Genomic DNA, 18,693 nt, shown 5'->3' on the forward strand with positions numbered 1-18,693 from the left:
TGTCTGTGAGGCTGGAGCTGCCTAAAAGGGGTTCTCCCTGTTGTCACAGAATTGTGAATTTGCTGGGAATTTTGAAGTCATTTTGCCAGTTCCAGCTTTCACTGTGATGAGCAATGGTTCTCATTCTGGCAAGAAGCTGGTGGTGTTTTGAGTTCATGATCTTCCCTGTTAAAAAAAACTTCGGGAAAGCCATGCTCATTAGAGCCGAGGCTTACCACACCTCAGCAGTGTCATCAAGAAGAATATGAGAAAGCTGCTTTCAATGTGGTAGACTATGGTAGGCTGAATAATGTCCCCCAACGAAGTCCATGTCCTAATCCCTGGAACCTGTGAATATATTACTTTTGGGAAAAGGGATTTTGCAGACATGATTAAGATAATGAACCTTGAAATGAGTTTATCCTGTATTATCTGGGTGGCCCAGTATAATCTCATGACTCCTTGAAAGCAGAAAAGAGAACTTTTCGTGTCTGTGGTCAAAGAAATGGGTCAGAAAGTTGTGGTGTTGCTGGCTTTGAAGGTGCAGGAGGGGGCCACTAGCCAAGGAATGTGGATGACCTCTAGAAGCTGAGTATGGCCCTTGGTTGACAGCCAGTAAGGAAATGGCTTTCGATACCATAATTGCAAGAAACTGAATTCTGCCAACATCCTAAATAAGCAAGGAAACAGGTTCTCCTCTAGAACCTACAAAAAGGAATACAGCTCTGTGGACACTTTGATTTTGGCCTGGTGCCTCCATGTAAGACTTCTGACATACAGAACTATAAGATAGCAAATGTGTGTTGGCTAAGCTAAATTTGTGGTATTTTGTTATGGCAGCAATAGAATGCCAATACAGGGTTGGTGGGAGTTTATCTCCTTACATCCTAGAGAATAAAGAAGACTGCAGCTGTTACAGAATGCAATTGGAAAAGCTGGCTACACTGATAATATTGTAATTGGCATGGACATAGTTGCCTTGAATTCTTTCAGATCAGGGGAATACCACCTGGACTTCAAATCTCCTGATGACCCCAGGAGGTACATAATCCTGACAAGCTGGTGGACCTGTACAAGTCCTTCATCAGGAAAAACCCAGTGGCGTCTATCAAAGATTCCTTTGACCGTGATGATTGGGAAGCTTGGGAGAAGTTCATTGCTAATGCATGTCTCCAGGAGGTAGGGAATGATCTCACAGTGACTAACTCAAGGCATGTTGCTAGGGCTGTGGATGAGAATTCATGCAACTTTCTCTAGCTTTTTTTAGTGGATCAGGTTGGCATGCAAGCTGGTCCAGTCCAATAGGTAAATGCATCATGACTCATTATTCAAGATGCTTTTATTGTCAGCCTGGTGGTGAGACACTACACTGGACAGATAACACAGGGACACCTTGCTGGTTAGAATCCTTGGTCAGGTACAAAGAACTCAGATTTCTAGAAATAAGTACTAGCCAATTAGGCTTTGAGCACGAAAGCCTCTGAAATTTTCAAGCACTAGCCAGTTGAGTATATTTCTCCTCCTGAACGGCATCAGACCAAAAGGCATAGGGGCTCTGATAGTTAACTCCTTTATCCATCAAGACATTCTCAGAGCCTCATTAAAATTGTATGCCAGAAGCCAAATTTGATCAACTGGAACCCCATTGGAGGGCCTAGCCTTGTAATCACATGATTGGCTCAAAATCATTTTTCTTACCTTTCCCCCATATCAGGTGGGTGGGTAGTGATGGTAGAGTTTCTGAGGTGTCAATAGGCAAGATCCCCAGTGGAGTTTTTCTTGTTGCACAATAAAGTATTCAGTAATACCTGTTTCTCTGTCACCTTCCATGCCCTCCCCTCAAAGAGAACAAAGCATCTCATCCTCAGAGATTCAGATTCAAAAGGTTTGAGGTGGTGCCTGGAAAACTACATTTAAAAAAAAGGCACATTTGGTGATTGTGATGTAGCCATTAGAGTAGCCAGCATTTGGGACCTCTGACTTACATAAACCAGCAGTAATTTATTCTGAAACATAAAGCTCAGACTGTAATAGATGTCTTGATCTTGGTCAAATTGCTAAGTTTGTGGGAGGACAACAAAAATAAAAAAATGAACATAACTTTGGTATCTGCCTTCCAGAGGCTCATAATCTAGTCCAAGAGACAAAGGCTTAGGCATAGAAGAATCTAGAAAAGAATTGTGGGTAAGTTGAGTGTGAACTTTATAGGATGGATGGGACTTCTGGTGGAGATGGGGAATGAGAAAAAGACCATATATATAAGTGAGCCCTGAGGGCTTTTTATTTGGAAATTATCAAACAAAAATGTTGAAAGTATAATAGCAACTATAATCTGGATCAACCTAGGTTTAATAATTGTTAAAATTTTGCCTCATTGCTCTTTATTTGTACATCCCCCTTTTTTGTTTTGAAATCTTTTGAAAATAAGTTGCTAATAGCACAGCACTTCACCTGAATATTTCAGCATGCACCTTCTAAAATTAAAGATATTTGTCTGTGTAAGCACAATATCATTAAAACAACTGGAAAACAATTTTATAATACCTATTATCCAGTCCATTCTCAAACATCCCCTGTTTCTCAAGATTTAGTCAATGTTTACCCATTTCATTCTGTTGTTAGCTCTTTCTTATCTTTTAATTTAAACTGGTCTCTCTACCTTTTCTCCTCTACAACATCTTTTTGAGGTATTTAATGGTTCCAAAAACCACATTGCAATCCCCTATATTGCCCTTTCATAACCACACCCATCTCCTTCCTGCACTGCTCTCCCTGCACCCCTAACTCTAATCCCTGGCAACCATTGAGCTGGCTTCTATTTCTAAATATTTTTCATTTCAATAATGTTATAAAATTGAATTATATGGTTTGTAATCTTTTGAGATTGGCTTTTTTTCTTCTCAGCATAATTCCCTGGAGATTCACTCAAGTTGTCATGTGTCCAATAGTTCATTCCTTTTCACTGTGGAGTAGTACTTTAAAGTATATGTGTACTTCAGTTTGTTTTATCATTCGCCAGTTGAAGGACATCTGGGCTGATTCCAGTTTTTGGCTATTATGAATAAAGCTGATATAAACTTTCATGTACAAGTTTTTGTGTGAACATAAGTTTTCATTTCTCTGAGATAAATACCCAGAAGTGAAATTGATGTGTTATATGGTAGCTGCATGTTTAGTTTTTTAAGAAATTGCCAAACTGTTTTCTAGAGTGGCCGTACCATTCTATTATATATTCCCATGGCAATTTTTTTGAGGAGTCCAAGCCAGTTTTTCTGTAGAGCATCCCACTTACATTTTGAATTGTCTGCCTTTTTCCTAATGGTATCATTTAATTTGTTTCTGTTTTCTCTGGAGGTTTGATTAGATTTAGGTTAGATTTTTTTTTTTCAACAAGATTATTTCATCTATGATGCTGTATACTTTATGTCACCTAGCATGAACCTCAAGGATATCAGAGTGAGCTGGTGGACAGCAAGTCTCATTGGCACAATAATTCAAACACCACACAGCATAGATCCAAAATGATGACAAATGTGTATTAAGGGCCTTGGGATATTGGGCCATGTGCCCTGAAGACCACAAGGTGAGAATCAGGTTCCTGCCCCTAAAGAACTCTCTTTTGAGATTAGCAACTGATAGTGTGAGCCCATTAGTAGGATACGAAAGTTGTCCCAATCAAAATGGAGTCACTTGTGTTAAAAACCCTGGCAAATAGAGCTAGGGAAGGCCATGAAAGGAGAGTTCTCATGCACAGATGCCTGATTACAAGAACTATCATAAAAGACTCTGCAAAAACTACACATTGCACAAAGGTCATCACAACCTTACACACAAAAAAAACTTCTGAGAGTACATTTGCCCAGCATCTGCCTGTCCAACCTCAGACCAGCACCATCCTTGTTATTGATCCTTGTAACCAAGGACAATTATCACAAAACAATTATGTAATCTTCTTTATTTTTGCTTTAGAAACCTTTATCTTCCTTTACCTCCCTGAATACACAGTTTACTAGGGCACTTGTATTCCCATTGCAATGCCTATTCCTGAATAAACATCATTTTCTTTCCTATCTGTTATTTAGGTTGACAAGGGATATGCCAAGTAGTAGCTTGAGAGCAGCAGTTAATTCTACTTTGAGGTATGTGTATGGGGTTATGAGACTTGACCAAACTTTTGTACCCCTGTAATATCCTGAAATAAAAAAATATATAAAATTTTAAAAAAGATTTAAAAACTTACCTGAAAGCTGATATTTGAGCTGGTTCTTGAATAAAAGAATAGATTCCAGAAAGAATAACAATAAATAATTGAAAGAATGGTCTTGCTAACAGGCTAACAAGAAAATAAATTTCTAGCTGGCAGCCACTTAGACTAGCATAAGCCCTTCCTCTAAGGTCAGTAACATGAATATCTCTCCTACAGAGATGTTTACATAGAAATTTAAAAAAGCTGAGCAAAACAAAAGAAAGTATAAATCCTCATTAATATTTGCCAGAGGTGGTCAATTCACACTCCAAAAGGGAAAAAAGTTTCTGGGAGAGGGGAGGAAAGAGTAGAGTATCTGATAGACTGTCACCAAAAATTCACTGCCTGTAAAAAGGATTTTTGAGTATTGTTTAAACAGCCTTGAAAAGTTCCTGAGCAGACAGTAGGGGTGTGAACTCCCTGCTCCAGCTCTTTGCCTCAGTTCCTGCCAAAAAAAAAAACCAGATTTCAAGGACTCAGATAAGCCAGCCTCACCAAAAAAGAAAAAGAATTAACTCCCTGACATCTCAAAGTCACTTTTGTTATCAGTCTGCTGAAACAGAGGGGAAAAAAAAAGCCATTTTTACCCTTTAAAAGCACCAAGCAACTTTCCTCACTGCCTGACATTTCCTTCCTCCCTATGTGTCATGCCACTCTCTCTCTCTTTCTCATTCTCTCTCTTTTGAAAATAAATAAACTTTTACTTCTGTATATCCTGATCACTGAGAATTCTTTCTTTCCCCTGGTATGGACTTCACACCCTTACAATAGTGATCCTAACATAGGAGAGTGCACTTTGGAGGCCCTTGCTTTGCATAGTAAGAAATTAAGATTTTGTGGCTAATACACAAGTTCTAGAAGTTTTTGGTTTTGTTTGTTTTTAATGGTAAACTTATTCTAGTACTGTGACAGTAGAAGGAATGGATGACAGCAGACTGGGAGATCCATGAGTAAACCATTACAATCACCTGTGTGTGAGATGTCCCAAACTAGGTTCAGATATTTAGGGTTAAAATTTAAAAAACATCTGAATTTTTAAGATTTTGTGGATGTGATATTGCTACATCAAATGAGTTTGGAATGCACAGGTTTAGGAGAGAAGGTAAATATTGTGCTGTGTATGTGAAGGTTGTGTTTTGTGTCTGCAGAGCAATTGGGTGAAGATGTCCAAGTAGAATGTTGGCAGTATAACATCTGGAGCTCAGGGGATAGTGTATAGGAAGTGACGATTGATAACTATAAATCTCCTAAAAAGAACTGGTGCAGGGAGAAGAGGGCTCGTGATTAAAGGGCAAACAAGACTTAAGTTGTTTAACCACCGTGCTGAGGAGCCTTGCCCTCCACCAGCGTGCTCTGACCTCCTTCTACAGAGACTGAAGTGCCTAGCAAGTGCTTGCAGCAGACCCTCCAGGGTCGCTAAATTCGCACGCCCCCAAAGCCAGTACCCTTTCGTCGCCCCTGCGCAGGGGCCAGGCCTGAGCGGGTCACGCGCGGCTGCGTACGGGGGAAAGGCGCGGGAAAGGCGGCCTCAGGGCCGCGCCTGCGCAGTAGCAGTAGCGGACCGTCGGTTAGGCGCTAACAGGCCCGGAGGATGGAAGGATGGAGCCGCCCCGAGACACAAGCAGGCCTGCCAACAGAACTGAGAGCAAGGACGGGCGGGTCCGTGCCCTGTACACCGTACCCGTGCTTGAGAGAAGTCCCTATGGCAACACAGACAACGTGAATTTAAAAGGGCCAGAAGTTTCTTCCATCCGTACAACCCAGGACCGTGGCAAGACGCCCAAGGACAAAGGCCAAGAGGGCCCCGGAAACCGGCTGCTGAGCGTGAGTGGGGGAGGGCCTGGCTCAGCCGGGCCCGGGTCCCCCAGGGAGAGCCCCCACCGAGCGCCTGGCCGGCGGGGACGGGATTAAGGGGGTCAGTGCAGACTGAGGGAGACCTGCCCTGAATTGGAAGGTGCTAATGCCTGAGGCAGACTTGACCTGTGGGACCTTGGGCATTTATTTAACTTGTGAGAGCCTCCTTGTATTAACCGTTAAATGAAGACCGCAGTTACTACCTACCTCACTTGAAGGGTAACTGAAGGAGATAATGATATAAAGTGCTTAGCACTGTACAAAGAACAAAGTAAAGAGTCAATAAAAGTTAACTGCGGTCATCATCATCATTGGGATTTCATTTATATGGTTAAAGGGCTAAACTCCAGAAACTTTAGCTACCCTTGTTTTAATTCCCGAGGTTCGCACAGACTAAACCCGCAGAAGCAAATCTGCATCATGTCTGCAAAGAGAATTATTGGCTTCCTGAAACTCTTGAGTTTACCACTGTATTTAGTGGTTTCACTAGAGCATGGAGACCTAAATGGCAAAGGGGAATCAAATTGAAACTCACTGTTTCCAAATTGTTAGAGGATATTAGGAAATTTTACATCCTCTGTTGGTCTTCAGTTATTAAGAAATAGGACAGATAAAAGTATTTATCAGGAAACAAATGGTATGCAAGAAGATGATGTCCTTCTCTGTAAAATTAAGGGGTTGAATTACTTGATTTCTAAGCTATCCTAATTCCAAAAATTTAGAATACTCTTGAAGTATTGTTATGATAAAGTGATAGCATATTAGGTGTTAGCTATAGGATAATAGGAAAAATCACAAAGGTTGTATAAGAGAGATATGCTGAGAAATCTAGGCCATAGAATGTTTTTGTTGTGTGTCCTCTTAAGGAATTTGGATTTTATTCTACAGAGTGGTGATTTCCAATTTTTTTTTTTGGAAATTATGAGGATCCCTTTTCAATGTAAGAAAAATCTCCCCACCTAAAAGTAGCTGTCTCTTTATTATTCACTGATTAGGAAAATCTCTAATGACAAAAGCTACCATGTAGGCATGGTATTTTTAATGGAATTAGCTTCAGACTAGTGTTTCCTTAGTTCTTGGATCACCTGTATCCAGATCTTGGGGGGGGGGAATTACTTGTTAAAATGCAGATTCCTGGGCCTCCCCCTTAGACCTACTGAATCAGAAAGGTGGGGCCCCAGGAATGTGCTCAAAGTTTAAACTATTTTAGGTTATTCTTAGACGGATTCATGTTTGAGAATCACTACAGACGGGGGAAAAAGATAGACATTGATGTGGGGATTGTAGACTGAGTATAGGAGAGAGAAGGAATCAAGTAGAGCCAGCAGAGTTGGATGAATTGGGTAAAAGAAAAGGAGAGATAAGTGATTAGAGGTCTCAAAGAAATTTTTTAAAAAACGTTTATTGAATGTAAGTTACTAAGGGAAGTGGAAGGATTAGCTAGAGGTAGTACTCAGATCAAGGAATGTCGCGGCTTATGACTTTAGTGAAAATGTGGATAATCTACCCCCAGGCTTTGTAATATCAGTTCTTTGAATCTCCTTAATTCCTTTTAACAGCTACCTGCAATTCTACTTCCTGGACCTTGTCTTCTCTTCACTCTTACAGTTTCACCTCTCAAATCCTGAAGTCTAGTATTCTACATCCTAACCTCTCATTACTTTTTTTATTAGCCCTATTCTTTGAAACATATGCCAAATTTTGTGCCAGACACTGAGGATACAACAGTGCTCAAGACAGGCAGAGCACCTTCCCTTAGGAAGCTAACATTCAAATTGGAGAGACAGTTATGGAGAGACAACAGGGTATGTTGTGTTCCAAAGCAAATAAAAAATGCACTTAATTGTGGTGGAGGGACAGATAGTACTTTGAATAGGGGATCAGAGGAGGCCTCCCTGAGGAGATGACTTTTAAGGGAAAACCTGAAGAATAAGAAGGGGCTAATGGATTAAGGAGTTGCAGGGGGAGAGCATTAAGAGGGAATAAACAAGTGTGAAGTTTTTGCAGAGGAATAAAGTTTGGAATGTTTAAGGAATGTAGTGAATGAAAGGGAGAGTGTCATGAGATAAGCTATAATATATTTTTTTGTATGCTTGAGGCCCTTAAAAAATTTTTTTGTGTGTGTAAATTGGTGCAAGTCATTTTTTTGATCTGATTTTTGTTCTTTCCCTCCTCAATTTTTTAAAAGTTCTTTAATTATAGAGATATTAGACTTCATGTGTGATATGTCATAAATATTTTCTCACAATTCAACAATGTCTTTTGACTGCTTATAGTGCTTTTTGCTATGCAACTCTTGGTTTCATTGATTTTTAAAAATTATTTTTCTATTCTTTATTTTGTTTGTTTCTGCTCTAATCTGTATTGTTTCTTTCTTTCTGCTAACTTTGGGCTTACTTTGTTCCTTTTTTTATCTAGTTATTCGAGGTATAAAGTTAGGTTATTTATTTGAGATCTTTCTTCTTTTCTGATGTAGGCATTTATTGCTATAACCTTCTTCAAACTGCTTTTGCAGCATCCCGTAAGTTTAGGTATGTTGTGTTTCCATTTTGTTTGTCTCAAAATAATTTTTGATTTCTCTTTTGATATCTTTGATGCATTGGTTGCTCAGAACACTGTTGTTTAATTTCTACATATTTGTGAATTTCTCAAATTTCTTTCTGTTATTGATGTCTAGTTTCATACCAAGGTGGTCAGAAAAGATACTTGGTATAATTTCAGTCTTTTTAAATTTGTTAAGACTTGTTTATAATCTAATATGTGATCTATCCTTGAGAATGTTCCATTAGTGCTTGAGAAGAATATACACTCTTCCACTGTTAGATAAAATGTCTGGATATTAGGTCCATTTGGTCTAAAGTGTAGTTCAAGTCCAATGTTTCCTCATTGATTTTCTGTCTGGGTGATCTATTCATTGCTGAAAGTGGAGTATTGAAGTCTACCACTATTATTGTATTGCTATTTCTCCCTCGAGATCTATTAATACTTGCTTTGTATATTTAGGTGCTCTATTTGGGTGTATATATATTTACAGTTTATACCCTCTTGATGAATCAACCCCTTTATCATTATATAATGACCTTCTTTGTCATTTTATAGTTTTGACTTAAAGTCTGTTTTGTCTGATATTAAGAGTGGCTTCTCCTGTTCTCTTTTGGTTTCCGTTTTCATGGACTATAAGCCTATATGTGTCTTTAAAGCTGAAGTGAGTTTCTTATAGGTAGCATATATTTTGATCTTGTCTTTTTGTTTATTTTTAATTCCATTTAACCACTTTTATGTTTTTTGAGTGGAGAATTTAATCCATTAACGTTTAAAGTAATATTGATATGTAAGGACTTATTATAGCTATTTGTCAATTATTCTCTGACTGTTTTTTAGTTATTTTATTTTTTTCTTCCTATCTTGCTGTCTTCTTTTGTGATTTGATGATTTTCTGTAATGGCATGTTTTGATTACTTTCATTTTATTTTTTGTATATCTACTGTAGGTTTTTGCTTTGTGGTTATACTTCATACCTTACATAAAACATCTTATAACAATCTGTTATAAGCTCATAGCAATTTAATTTTAATTACATACAAAAATCCTACCCTTTTATTATTCCCACCATTTTATGTTTTTGATGTCACTATTTATATCCTTTTATATTGTGTATCCATAAACAAATTATTGTAACAATGATTATTTTTATTTAGGTCATTAAATATGAAATGTCCAATTTTGAATCAAGTGTAGTTTATTATATCTCAAACAAGATCAGTACATTTAATTAAAGTATGCGCCTAAACTATTGACATAGTTTTGTCATCTTAACAGTAGCTTGTTTATGCCAATAGTGAGGAAGCCTGGAGAGTGAGTGGTGATAAAATCTCAAAAGGTGTTTTCCACAGCTTGTTGAGAATGGAATAGTTGTCCTTGCAAGAAGTGGTCCAAAGCCTGGGAGAAGTGGTAGTCACTTGGTACAAGGTCTGGTGAATATGGTGGATGACAGAGAGTTTCCAAGTCCAGCCTTTGTAGTTTGAGCAGCGCTGTTTGTGTGACATGTGATTGAACATTGTCTTGCAAGAGGATTTGCCTGTCTCTATTGACCAATCTCGGCTGCTTAATCACAAGCATGCTCTTCATTCCATCCAGCTGGTTGCAGTAGACATCTGTGGTAATCGGTTGACCAGGTTTCATGAAGCTGTAGTGGATAATACCAGTGCTGTACCACCAAACAGACACCATTAGCTTTTTTTGATGAGTATTCAGTTTTAGAGTGTGTTTTGGCACCTCATCTTTATCCAACCATTGTGCTGAATGCTTGCAATTGTCAAAAAGAATTCATTTTTCATCACACTTGACAGTACGGTGTAGAAGTGGTTTGCTTTTATGTCGTGACAGCAAAGAATGGCAAGCTTCAAGACGATTTCTCTTCTGATGCTCAGTTAAGTCGCGTGGGACCCATGTATCCAGCTTTCTTGCTCGTTTGTTTCAAATGGTCCAATATTGTTGGAATAGTAATGTCAAACCTTGCTGCTAATTCACACATAGGTCGAGATGGATTCATTTCCACTACAGCTTTCAGCTAGCTCATCATTATCCACCTTGGTTTCAGGTTATTCACATGGCTCATTTTCAAGATTAAAATCACCATAACAGAACTTCTCAAATAATCCACATACTGTGCATTCATTAGCCCGTCCTTCCCAAATACTTTGTTGATATTTCAAACTGTCTGTGCTGTATTGGTTCCATGATGGAACTCATATTTGAAAATAACACGAATTTTTGACTTATCCATGGTTTCACAAAAAATTGCTCTATAAAAATATTTGAAAGATAAGTATAAGCCAAAACATGCATTGGAAAGACTGAGAATGTACCTTCACAATAAACATAAAACGAGAAGTGTCAGCCAGGCCTGGTGGCTCACGCCTGTAATCCTAGCACTCTGGGAGGCTTAGGCAGGAGGATCGTTTGAGCTCAGGAGTTCGAGACCAGCCTGAGCAAGAGCGAGACCCCATCTCTACTAAAAAAATAGAAAGAACTTAGCTGGACAACTAAAAATATATATAGAAAAAATTAGCCTGGCATGGTGGCACATGCCTGTAGTCCCAGCTACTGGGGAGGCTCAGGCAGGAGAATTGCTTGAGCCCAGGAGTTTGAGGCTGCTGTGAGCTAGGTTAATGGCATGGATTCTAGCTCAGGCAACAGAGCAAGACTCTATCTCAAAAAAAAAAAAAAAAATTAAAAAAATTAAAAGTGGCCAAAGGACATGAATAGACATTTCTCAAAAGAAGACATATAAATGGCCAATAGGTGTATGAAACCTATTGGGTTTCATGCTAAACTGGTCTCCCCAAGGATGCTTTCTGTGTAGTTAATCTCCTTTTTTGCTCTACTATTTTGATGTAGGTTTTTAATTGGACTCTTAAGTCCTCCCAAAGCTATTTTTTTTATGGATAGCTAATGGTTTTTTTGCAGGAGGAATAATGTTGATATCTTGACATCTTGCTAATATCACTTCCCTATTATTTCTTTTTTAAATGCTTGATGGAATTCACCAGTGAAACCATCTGGGTCTGGGTTTTTCTTTGTGGAAACATTTTTAATTGCTAATTAAATTTCTTGTTATAGGTCATTTTCTTTTTCTTCTTGAGTCAGTTTTAGTCATTTATGTCTTTCTAGGAATTTTTCTATTTGATTTACAGTGTCAAATCTGTTAGTATAAAATTGTTTATAGTTGTAGTAGTTACCTTATATGGCAAATACACTTTGCAGATGTGCTGAAATTTAGGATTTTGAGATGGGGAGATTATCCCAGATTATCTGAGTGGGCCCTAAATAAAATCACAAGTGTCCTTATAAGAGAAAGTTAAAGTGTGATTTGGATACACTCAGAAGGACACACTCAGAAAAGGAAAAGGCAATGTGATCACAGAGACAGAGATTGTAGTGATACAGCCATAAACCAAGGAATATTGGCAGCCACCAGAAGCTGGAAGAGATAAGAATAGATTTTTCCCCTAAATCCTCTGGAGAGATGATGGCCCTGCTGACTGTTTGATTGTGGCACAGTGATACTGATTTTAGAATTCTGGCCTCTATAATTGTGAAAGAATACATTTTTGTTGTTTAATCCACCAAGTTTGTGGTAATTTTTATAGCAGCCACAGGAAGTAATACAATAGTATTCCCTATACGCCTTTTAATTTTTGTAAGGTCAATAGTGGTATCTCTTTTTCATTCTTGATACTGGTAATTTGTGTCTTCTCTCTTTTTTCTTCAGCACTCTAGCTAAAGATTTGTGAATTTTGTTGATCTTTTCAAAAAACCAAACTTTAGTTTCATTGATTTTTCCTTTTTTTCTTTTTAAAAATTTCAGTCATGTGTGCTCTTATCTTTATTTCCTTCTTCTTGCTTACTTTGGGTTTAACTTGATCTTCATTTTCTAGTGCCTTAAGATAGAATCTTCAGTTATTGATTTGAGATTTTTCTTGTTTTTTAATATAGGTGTTTAATGCTGTAAAGTTTCTTGTAAGCACTACTGTAACTGAACCCTATAAATTTTTGTTGTGTTTTCATTTGTATTCAGCTCAAAATACTTTCTGGTTTCTATTGATTTTTCATTTTTTGACCCATGGTTATTTAGAAATGTATTTATAATTTCTAAGATTCGTGTATTTTCCAAATTTCCTTGTTTTCTTCTTTGTCAATTTATTTTGTTGAAATGAAAGAACATTTTTATATGATTTCAGTTCTTTAAAATTTATTGATATTGGTTTTATGAACTAGCATATGATATATTTTTCAGAATTTCTCATGTGCATTTACAAATGTATATTTTTTGTTTAATATTTGGTCTGTGAGATTCATCCATGTTGTTGTGTGTGGGTGTGTTCTTTCATTTTCCTTGCTCTGTGATATGCCATTGTATGAATATGTCATATTATATTTATCATATTATTAATGGATATTTGGGTTGTTTCTAGTTCTTGGCTATGACGAATAATGCCACTATGAGCATTATTTTACATGTGTTTTGGTATACATATGCATGCATTCTGTTGGGAATATATGTAGGAATGGAATTCCTGGGTTATAATTATATGTATGTTATGCTTAAGTACATAATACCAAACAGTTTTTCAAAGAGGATATACTAATTTATATTTCCATTAGAGCTCTAGTTACTCCACATTATTGTCACTTGGTATTGTCAATCTTTATTTTCAGCCATCTGAGGGATGTGTAGTGGTATCTCTTTGTGGTATTAAGTTTCATTTCACTGATGACTAATGAGGATGAGCTCCTTCCAAACATTTATTAGCCATTATATAAACTCTTTTGTGAAGTGCCTATTTGAGTCTGTTTCCCATTTTTCTATTGGGTTGTCTACCTTTTTCTTACTGATTTGTATTGATAAGGAAAACCCCCATCTATTACTTGGCACAGCAGCCCCCTGAGACCCCCAACCCTCATGGAAGACCCGCATCAGCATAATACTAACCTATCACCTGGCCCATCAACTAATCTATTACCTGGCACATCAGCATAACAGTAAACGTATTACCTGGTGCATCAACGTAATACTAACCTATTACCTGATATATCAACTAACCTATTACCTGGCAGGCATTAGTCACCCAAGACTCCACCCCTTGGACCACCCCAACTTAATAAAAGTGGAAAAAATTGGGTAAAGGGGCTCAGAATTTGGTGGCGAGACCCCTCTGAGCCCACCGGTGAATCAACCTTGATTCTCCAACTCTCTGTGTGCTGCTCTGTTTGTCCTCGGGACCACTTGCTGTAACACTTGCTATAACAGTATAAATCTGTATTAGTAAATAAATTTGTATAACATATTAGTATATATCTAGATATAGGCCCTTTGTCAGTTATACTACACATGTTGCAAATGTCTTCATCCACTCAGTGGCTTATATTTTCACTTTTCAAATGGTGTCTTTTGATGAACAGAAGTTATGAACTTTAATGTAGCTAGATATATTGAACTTTTTCTTTGTGGTTCTTTGTTAGAAATCTTCTACCCTGAAGTCATGAAAATATTCTCCCATATTATTTTCTAATTGTTTTATTATTTTGCCTTTAACATTGAGATTCACAGTTCACCTGTAACTGATTTTTTTTTTGTATATGGTGTGAGGTACAGGTCAGGTTTTCTCCCTTCCCTCACCTTGTCTCCCCATCTCTGCCCACCCTTCTTCATTTTCTTCTTCTCTCTCTCTCATTGTTTTCTGGACAGATATTTCCAGGTATCCCAGCTGAGAGTGTCTTTTCCTCACTATTCTACAGTGCCAACTTTGTTATAGATGAAGTGTCTATAAATGTGTGGGTCTGTGTCTAGACTCTCTCTCTGTTCAGTTTCTTTGGTATATTTATTTTGCCTGGAGGAAAAATGTTTTTATAAAGCCTAATAATTTTACTAGGACATGTCTTGGAGTTGATAATTTTCCCAGACACATAGTAGGTCCTACCCATATGTAGATTTTTCTCTTATTGCTTATAAATTTTCTTGGATTGTAATTTTAAATATTAGTTCTTTCTCATTGTTCTGTTTTTCTTCTTCAAGGATTTCTTGTTTGCCCTACCTCCCAGTTCAACTACTTTTCTCTGACTCTATACTTCTTTCTGTATCTCATTTTCATTCTTTTCATTGGTTTCTTGCCTTTTTCATGCCCCTTATCAAGTTTTCATTTTGATTAATGCTACTTTGGGCACCTTGCAATTTATTCTTTATTGCTGAGATGGTTTGTCTTTTTAAAAAATTTCTTTCCTTGAGTTGATCAACACTCATTTCATTTTTTTTTCTTCTTTTTGGTTGATCTTTGTTTTAATTGTTGAATTTGTGATTGTAGGTTTTTAAAAAAAATCTCCAAATGCTTATTTGAAGATATTTAATTCAGTTCAAAATTTTACCTTATAAGTTATTTTTGTTCTGTGGTTATTTGGGGGGAGAATTTTTATCAGCTGAAAATTTCCCCCCATTTTTTTTTATAATAGCTCTTACTGGAGTTGGTCTGATTTTCCTTACTCCTAGTCATTTCTTTTTTTTTTTTTGAGACAGAGTCTTGCTTTGTTGCCCGGGGTAGAGTGAGTGCCGTGGCGTCAGCCTAGCTCACAGCAACCTCAAACTCCTGGGCTTAAGCGATCCTACTGCCTTAGCCTCCCGAGTAGCTGGGACTACAGGCATGCACCACCATGCCCAGCTAATTTTTTCTATATATATTTTAGTTGGCCAGATAATTTATTTCTATTTTTAGTAGAGACGGGGTCTCGCTCTTGCTCAGGCTGGTCTCGAACTCCTGACCTTGAGCGATCCACCCGCCTTGGCCTCCCAGAGTGCTAGGATTACAGGCGTGAGCCACCACGCCCGGCCCCTAGTCATTTCTTGAGCTTGGTTTAACTGTACCCTCTTCTTTCAGTGTATTGAAATGCAATTTCTTAAATGGATGAAGTTGTAATTAATAGGAGGTGAGGGGAAAGGGTGAGCATGGCCTGTAGTTCTATTTTGTTTGTCTGGTATCCTTAATTTTCCCCTCTTACATCCTTCTTTCTCTTCCTGCCATGTATACAAGGGGTACCTCTTCTCTGTCTCCTTCCTGCCAGCAGCAGTGCTCATCTGAGGAATCTACTTCCAGTCCTTCTCTGTCAGGTCCCTTATCTATAGCCATTGTTGTGAACTACCAAGTTCTAGACCTATGCTCAGAATTTTACACTTAGTGTTGAATTTTTTTTCTCAGCATGATTTTGCCTATGCTTCATGTTCCCCACTCCTCTCTGCTCATTTCCAGTTTCTTAAGATTTCTCTTCCCTGTTCTCTGTCCCCATAAGTTTGTAATCATTATAGAAGTTCCAGTGGGAGCTCTGTTGGAATTTGTATTTTATTTCTCTAGTTACAGGAAATCTGAAGTTGGTGACACTCTCCCTCCTAGTAATTCTGGAGGCATGTGTCTTGTGTGGTTTTATTTGTACTCCTTGTTATATTTGAGTAGACATTCAGATTCAAGGTGTCTCCTATACTAGGGCCAATTGGAACTCTCTCCTTATCAACTTTTCAAGATATCCTACTATTTGTTCAATCTCTTAGCAAACTGAACAACTAATTGTTCGTACTACTATGGGCTTGTCTCCTCTTTCATGATACCCTTAATTATTTTATATTTAATTATGCATATTTTTATTTCTCTGCTAATTTATTGAGGATAGGGATGAGTTTCTCAATCATATTAATATCCCACTACCTAGAGTACCTGGTACTTACTAGATACTCATAAAATAATTGTTGAGTTGAACTAATCTTTTACCTAGTTATATTCTTCTTTTCCTTCTTAAGTCTTAATTTATTTACATTATAGATGCTGAAAAAAACTCTTAAAGGGTCTGATAGTGAAGAAGTGGCAACAGCACCTGAGAAACCAACTTTAGTACCATTTGGAGATGTGGTATGTATCATTAACCCTCAAGAAACATGTACAAATTATTTATTATTTGATATGAAGAATAATTAATGTTTGTTATTTGGTAATCAGAAGTATGTGCAGAAAGTCCTCTCTGATGTGTATTCATGAATTTTTTATTTTTATGAGTCAGAAAAACATTGTAATAATCACTGAAATTACAGAAAACATCCTTATTCACAGAAATATTAATAATATTTTCTACACTAAAGGTTCCCAAATCTAGTTACATCAGAATCACTTGGGATGCTTTTTAAAAACATTGATTTTGGGCCCCACTTAAAATCTCCTAACTCAAGAGTCTCTGAGGGGCCTAGGAGTCAGTAATTTTACTGAGCTCTTCAGGTAATTTATTGCTGAATTGTGCTAAAGTTGATCCTGCACCCCTCCCTTATCCAAAAAACCTCCCAGAAGCAAAGGCATACTCTTATCACTCATACAGACGTACAGACAGACAGACACACACACGCACGCGCACACACACACACACACACACACACAGAGGTAGGACTTAATATCTGGGTTGAGAACCAGAAAAATGTGTGATTCTATTTTGGGTGCTTCAAAGTATAGAATAAGACATGAGGATCTATGTGCATTTATTATAGAACTGCCAAATATCATGGCATTCATTTACAGTTATCTTTATGTTCTCAACACTATTAGAACAGTCATTGGGTATGAAAGAAGAATTTCTCTTGTCCCTCTTCTCTACCTCCTATTATATGCAATATTTAATATAATGTTTCTGCTGTTTTTACCTGGTTTTTAAGACTAAACATGGCTAAATGTATTTGGCTAATACTCATCTTAGAATTCAATTATTCCTGCATTCATTTTGTATTTGATTTTATGGTAAGGCACAAGATACAACTTTCTCTAACATTTAGAAAAAGTTTGTACGAGGGAGGATATTTTATAGCCCCTGGCATGTTACAGCCAATCAATGATTGTTTAATGAATGAAGTGGTTTTAGGATACTAGATAAAAGAGCTTGTCTGAAACAAAGCATGTTTCTTATTTTTACATCAGGATGCTGAATTTTATCAGTTCTTACCTAATATAAAATAAAAATGATTGAAAGAGTGATGATCAGATTTAAGTTAATAATGAATTATTCTTTTGCTTTGTGTTCTTGTTCATTTTGGGTTTACTTTGAACACACCCTGCCCATTTTTATTCTGTATTTCTGCTTTCTGATGTTTTCTATTAACTAGATATTTCTAATGAGAAACAATATTTCTCATGAAATATTGTTTTTTAAAAATACAGTTCAGTGTAAAGTGGAAGAAAAGTTAACTTTTCAAAAATGCACATTCACCGTCTGTGTTTTGTTTTGATTGTTGTAGGTTGGCTGCCTGGCTATTCATATAAGGAATTGCAGACAATTTACGACTAAGAGTATCCTTTCTTTCGATTTAAGAATCATAGTATCTCACTGTTTTAGTTATCCATTACTGCATTACAAACCACTCCAAAACTTAGTGGCTTAAATCATTAACCATTTTATTATCAGTCACTACCTGTGCCTTCAGTAGGTGGTACTTCTGCTTCACAGTGTAACAGCTTGCGCTGCTGTCGTCTGGCAATTTAAGGGTTGGAATATCTGAAATGGTCCATTTACATGTCTGGTGTTTTAGTGGGGATGCATGGAAGGCTAGACCTAGCTGGGATGCTGAAATAGTTGAACCTTTCTCTCTTTCCATGTAGTCCCATTATCTTTCTTTTTCCTGCACTAATTTTGATTAAAAAATATATTACAGTAATATACATATAATTTATCTTTTTTTTTTTTTTGGAGACAGAGTCTCACTCTGTTGCCCAGGCTAGAGTGAGTGCCATGGCATCAGCCTAGCTCACAGCAACCTCAAACTCCTGGGCTCAAGCGATCCTATTGCCTCAGCCTCCCAAGTAGCTGGGACTACAGGCATGTGCCACTATGCCCGGCTAATTTTTTCTATATATATACTTTAGTTGGCCAGATAATTTCTTTCTATTTTTAGTAGAGACGGAGTCTCGCTCTTGCTCAGGCTGGTCTCGAACTCCTGACCTCAAACGATCCACCCGCCTCGGCCTCCCAGAGTGCTAGGATTACAGGCATGAGCCACCGCGCCCGGCCTATATATAATTTATCTTGATTACTCAAGC

The 18,693-nt window shown here is 37.5% G+C and overlaps 1 protein-coding gene across 1 annotated transcript in view; it reads left to right on the plus strand.

Moving 5' to 3' along the window:
* The first annotated feature begins 5,804 nt into the window (after positions 1 to 5,804).
* C2CD6 (C2 calcium dependent domain containing 6) overlaps positions 5,805 to 18,693 on the plus strand; it is a 116,665-nt gene continuing 103,776 nt past the window's right edge. Inside the window, exons 1-3 of the mRNA XM_045559735.1 lie at positions 5,805 to 6,049; positions 16,444 to 16,530; positions 17,895 to 17,946. Coding sequence (XP_045415691.1) covers positions 5,825 to 6,049; positions 16,444 to 16,530; positions 17,895 to 17,946 — 364 coding nt within the window. The 5' untranslated portion in view covers positions 5,805 to 5,824. The remainder of the gene's footprint in view (positions 6,050 to 16,443; positions 16,531 to 17,894; positions 17,947 to 18,693) is intronic.

Source organism: Lemur catta, chromosome 8, assembly GCF_020740605.2.
Source record: "Lemur catta isolate mLemCat1 chromosome 8, mLemCat1.pri, whole genome shotgun sequence".
Classification (NCBI taxonomy): domain Eukaryota; kingdom Metazoa; phylum Chordata; class Mammalia; order Primates; family Lemuridae; genus Lemur; species Lemur catta.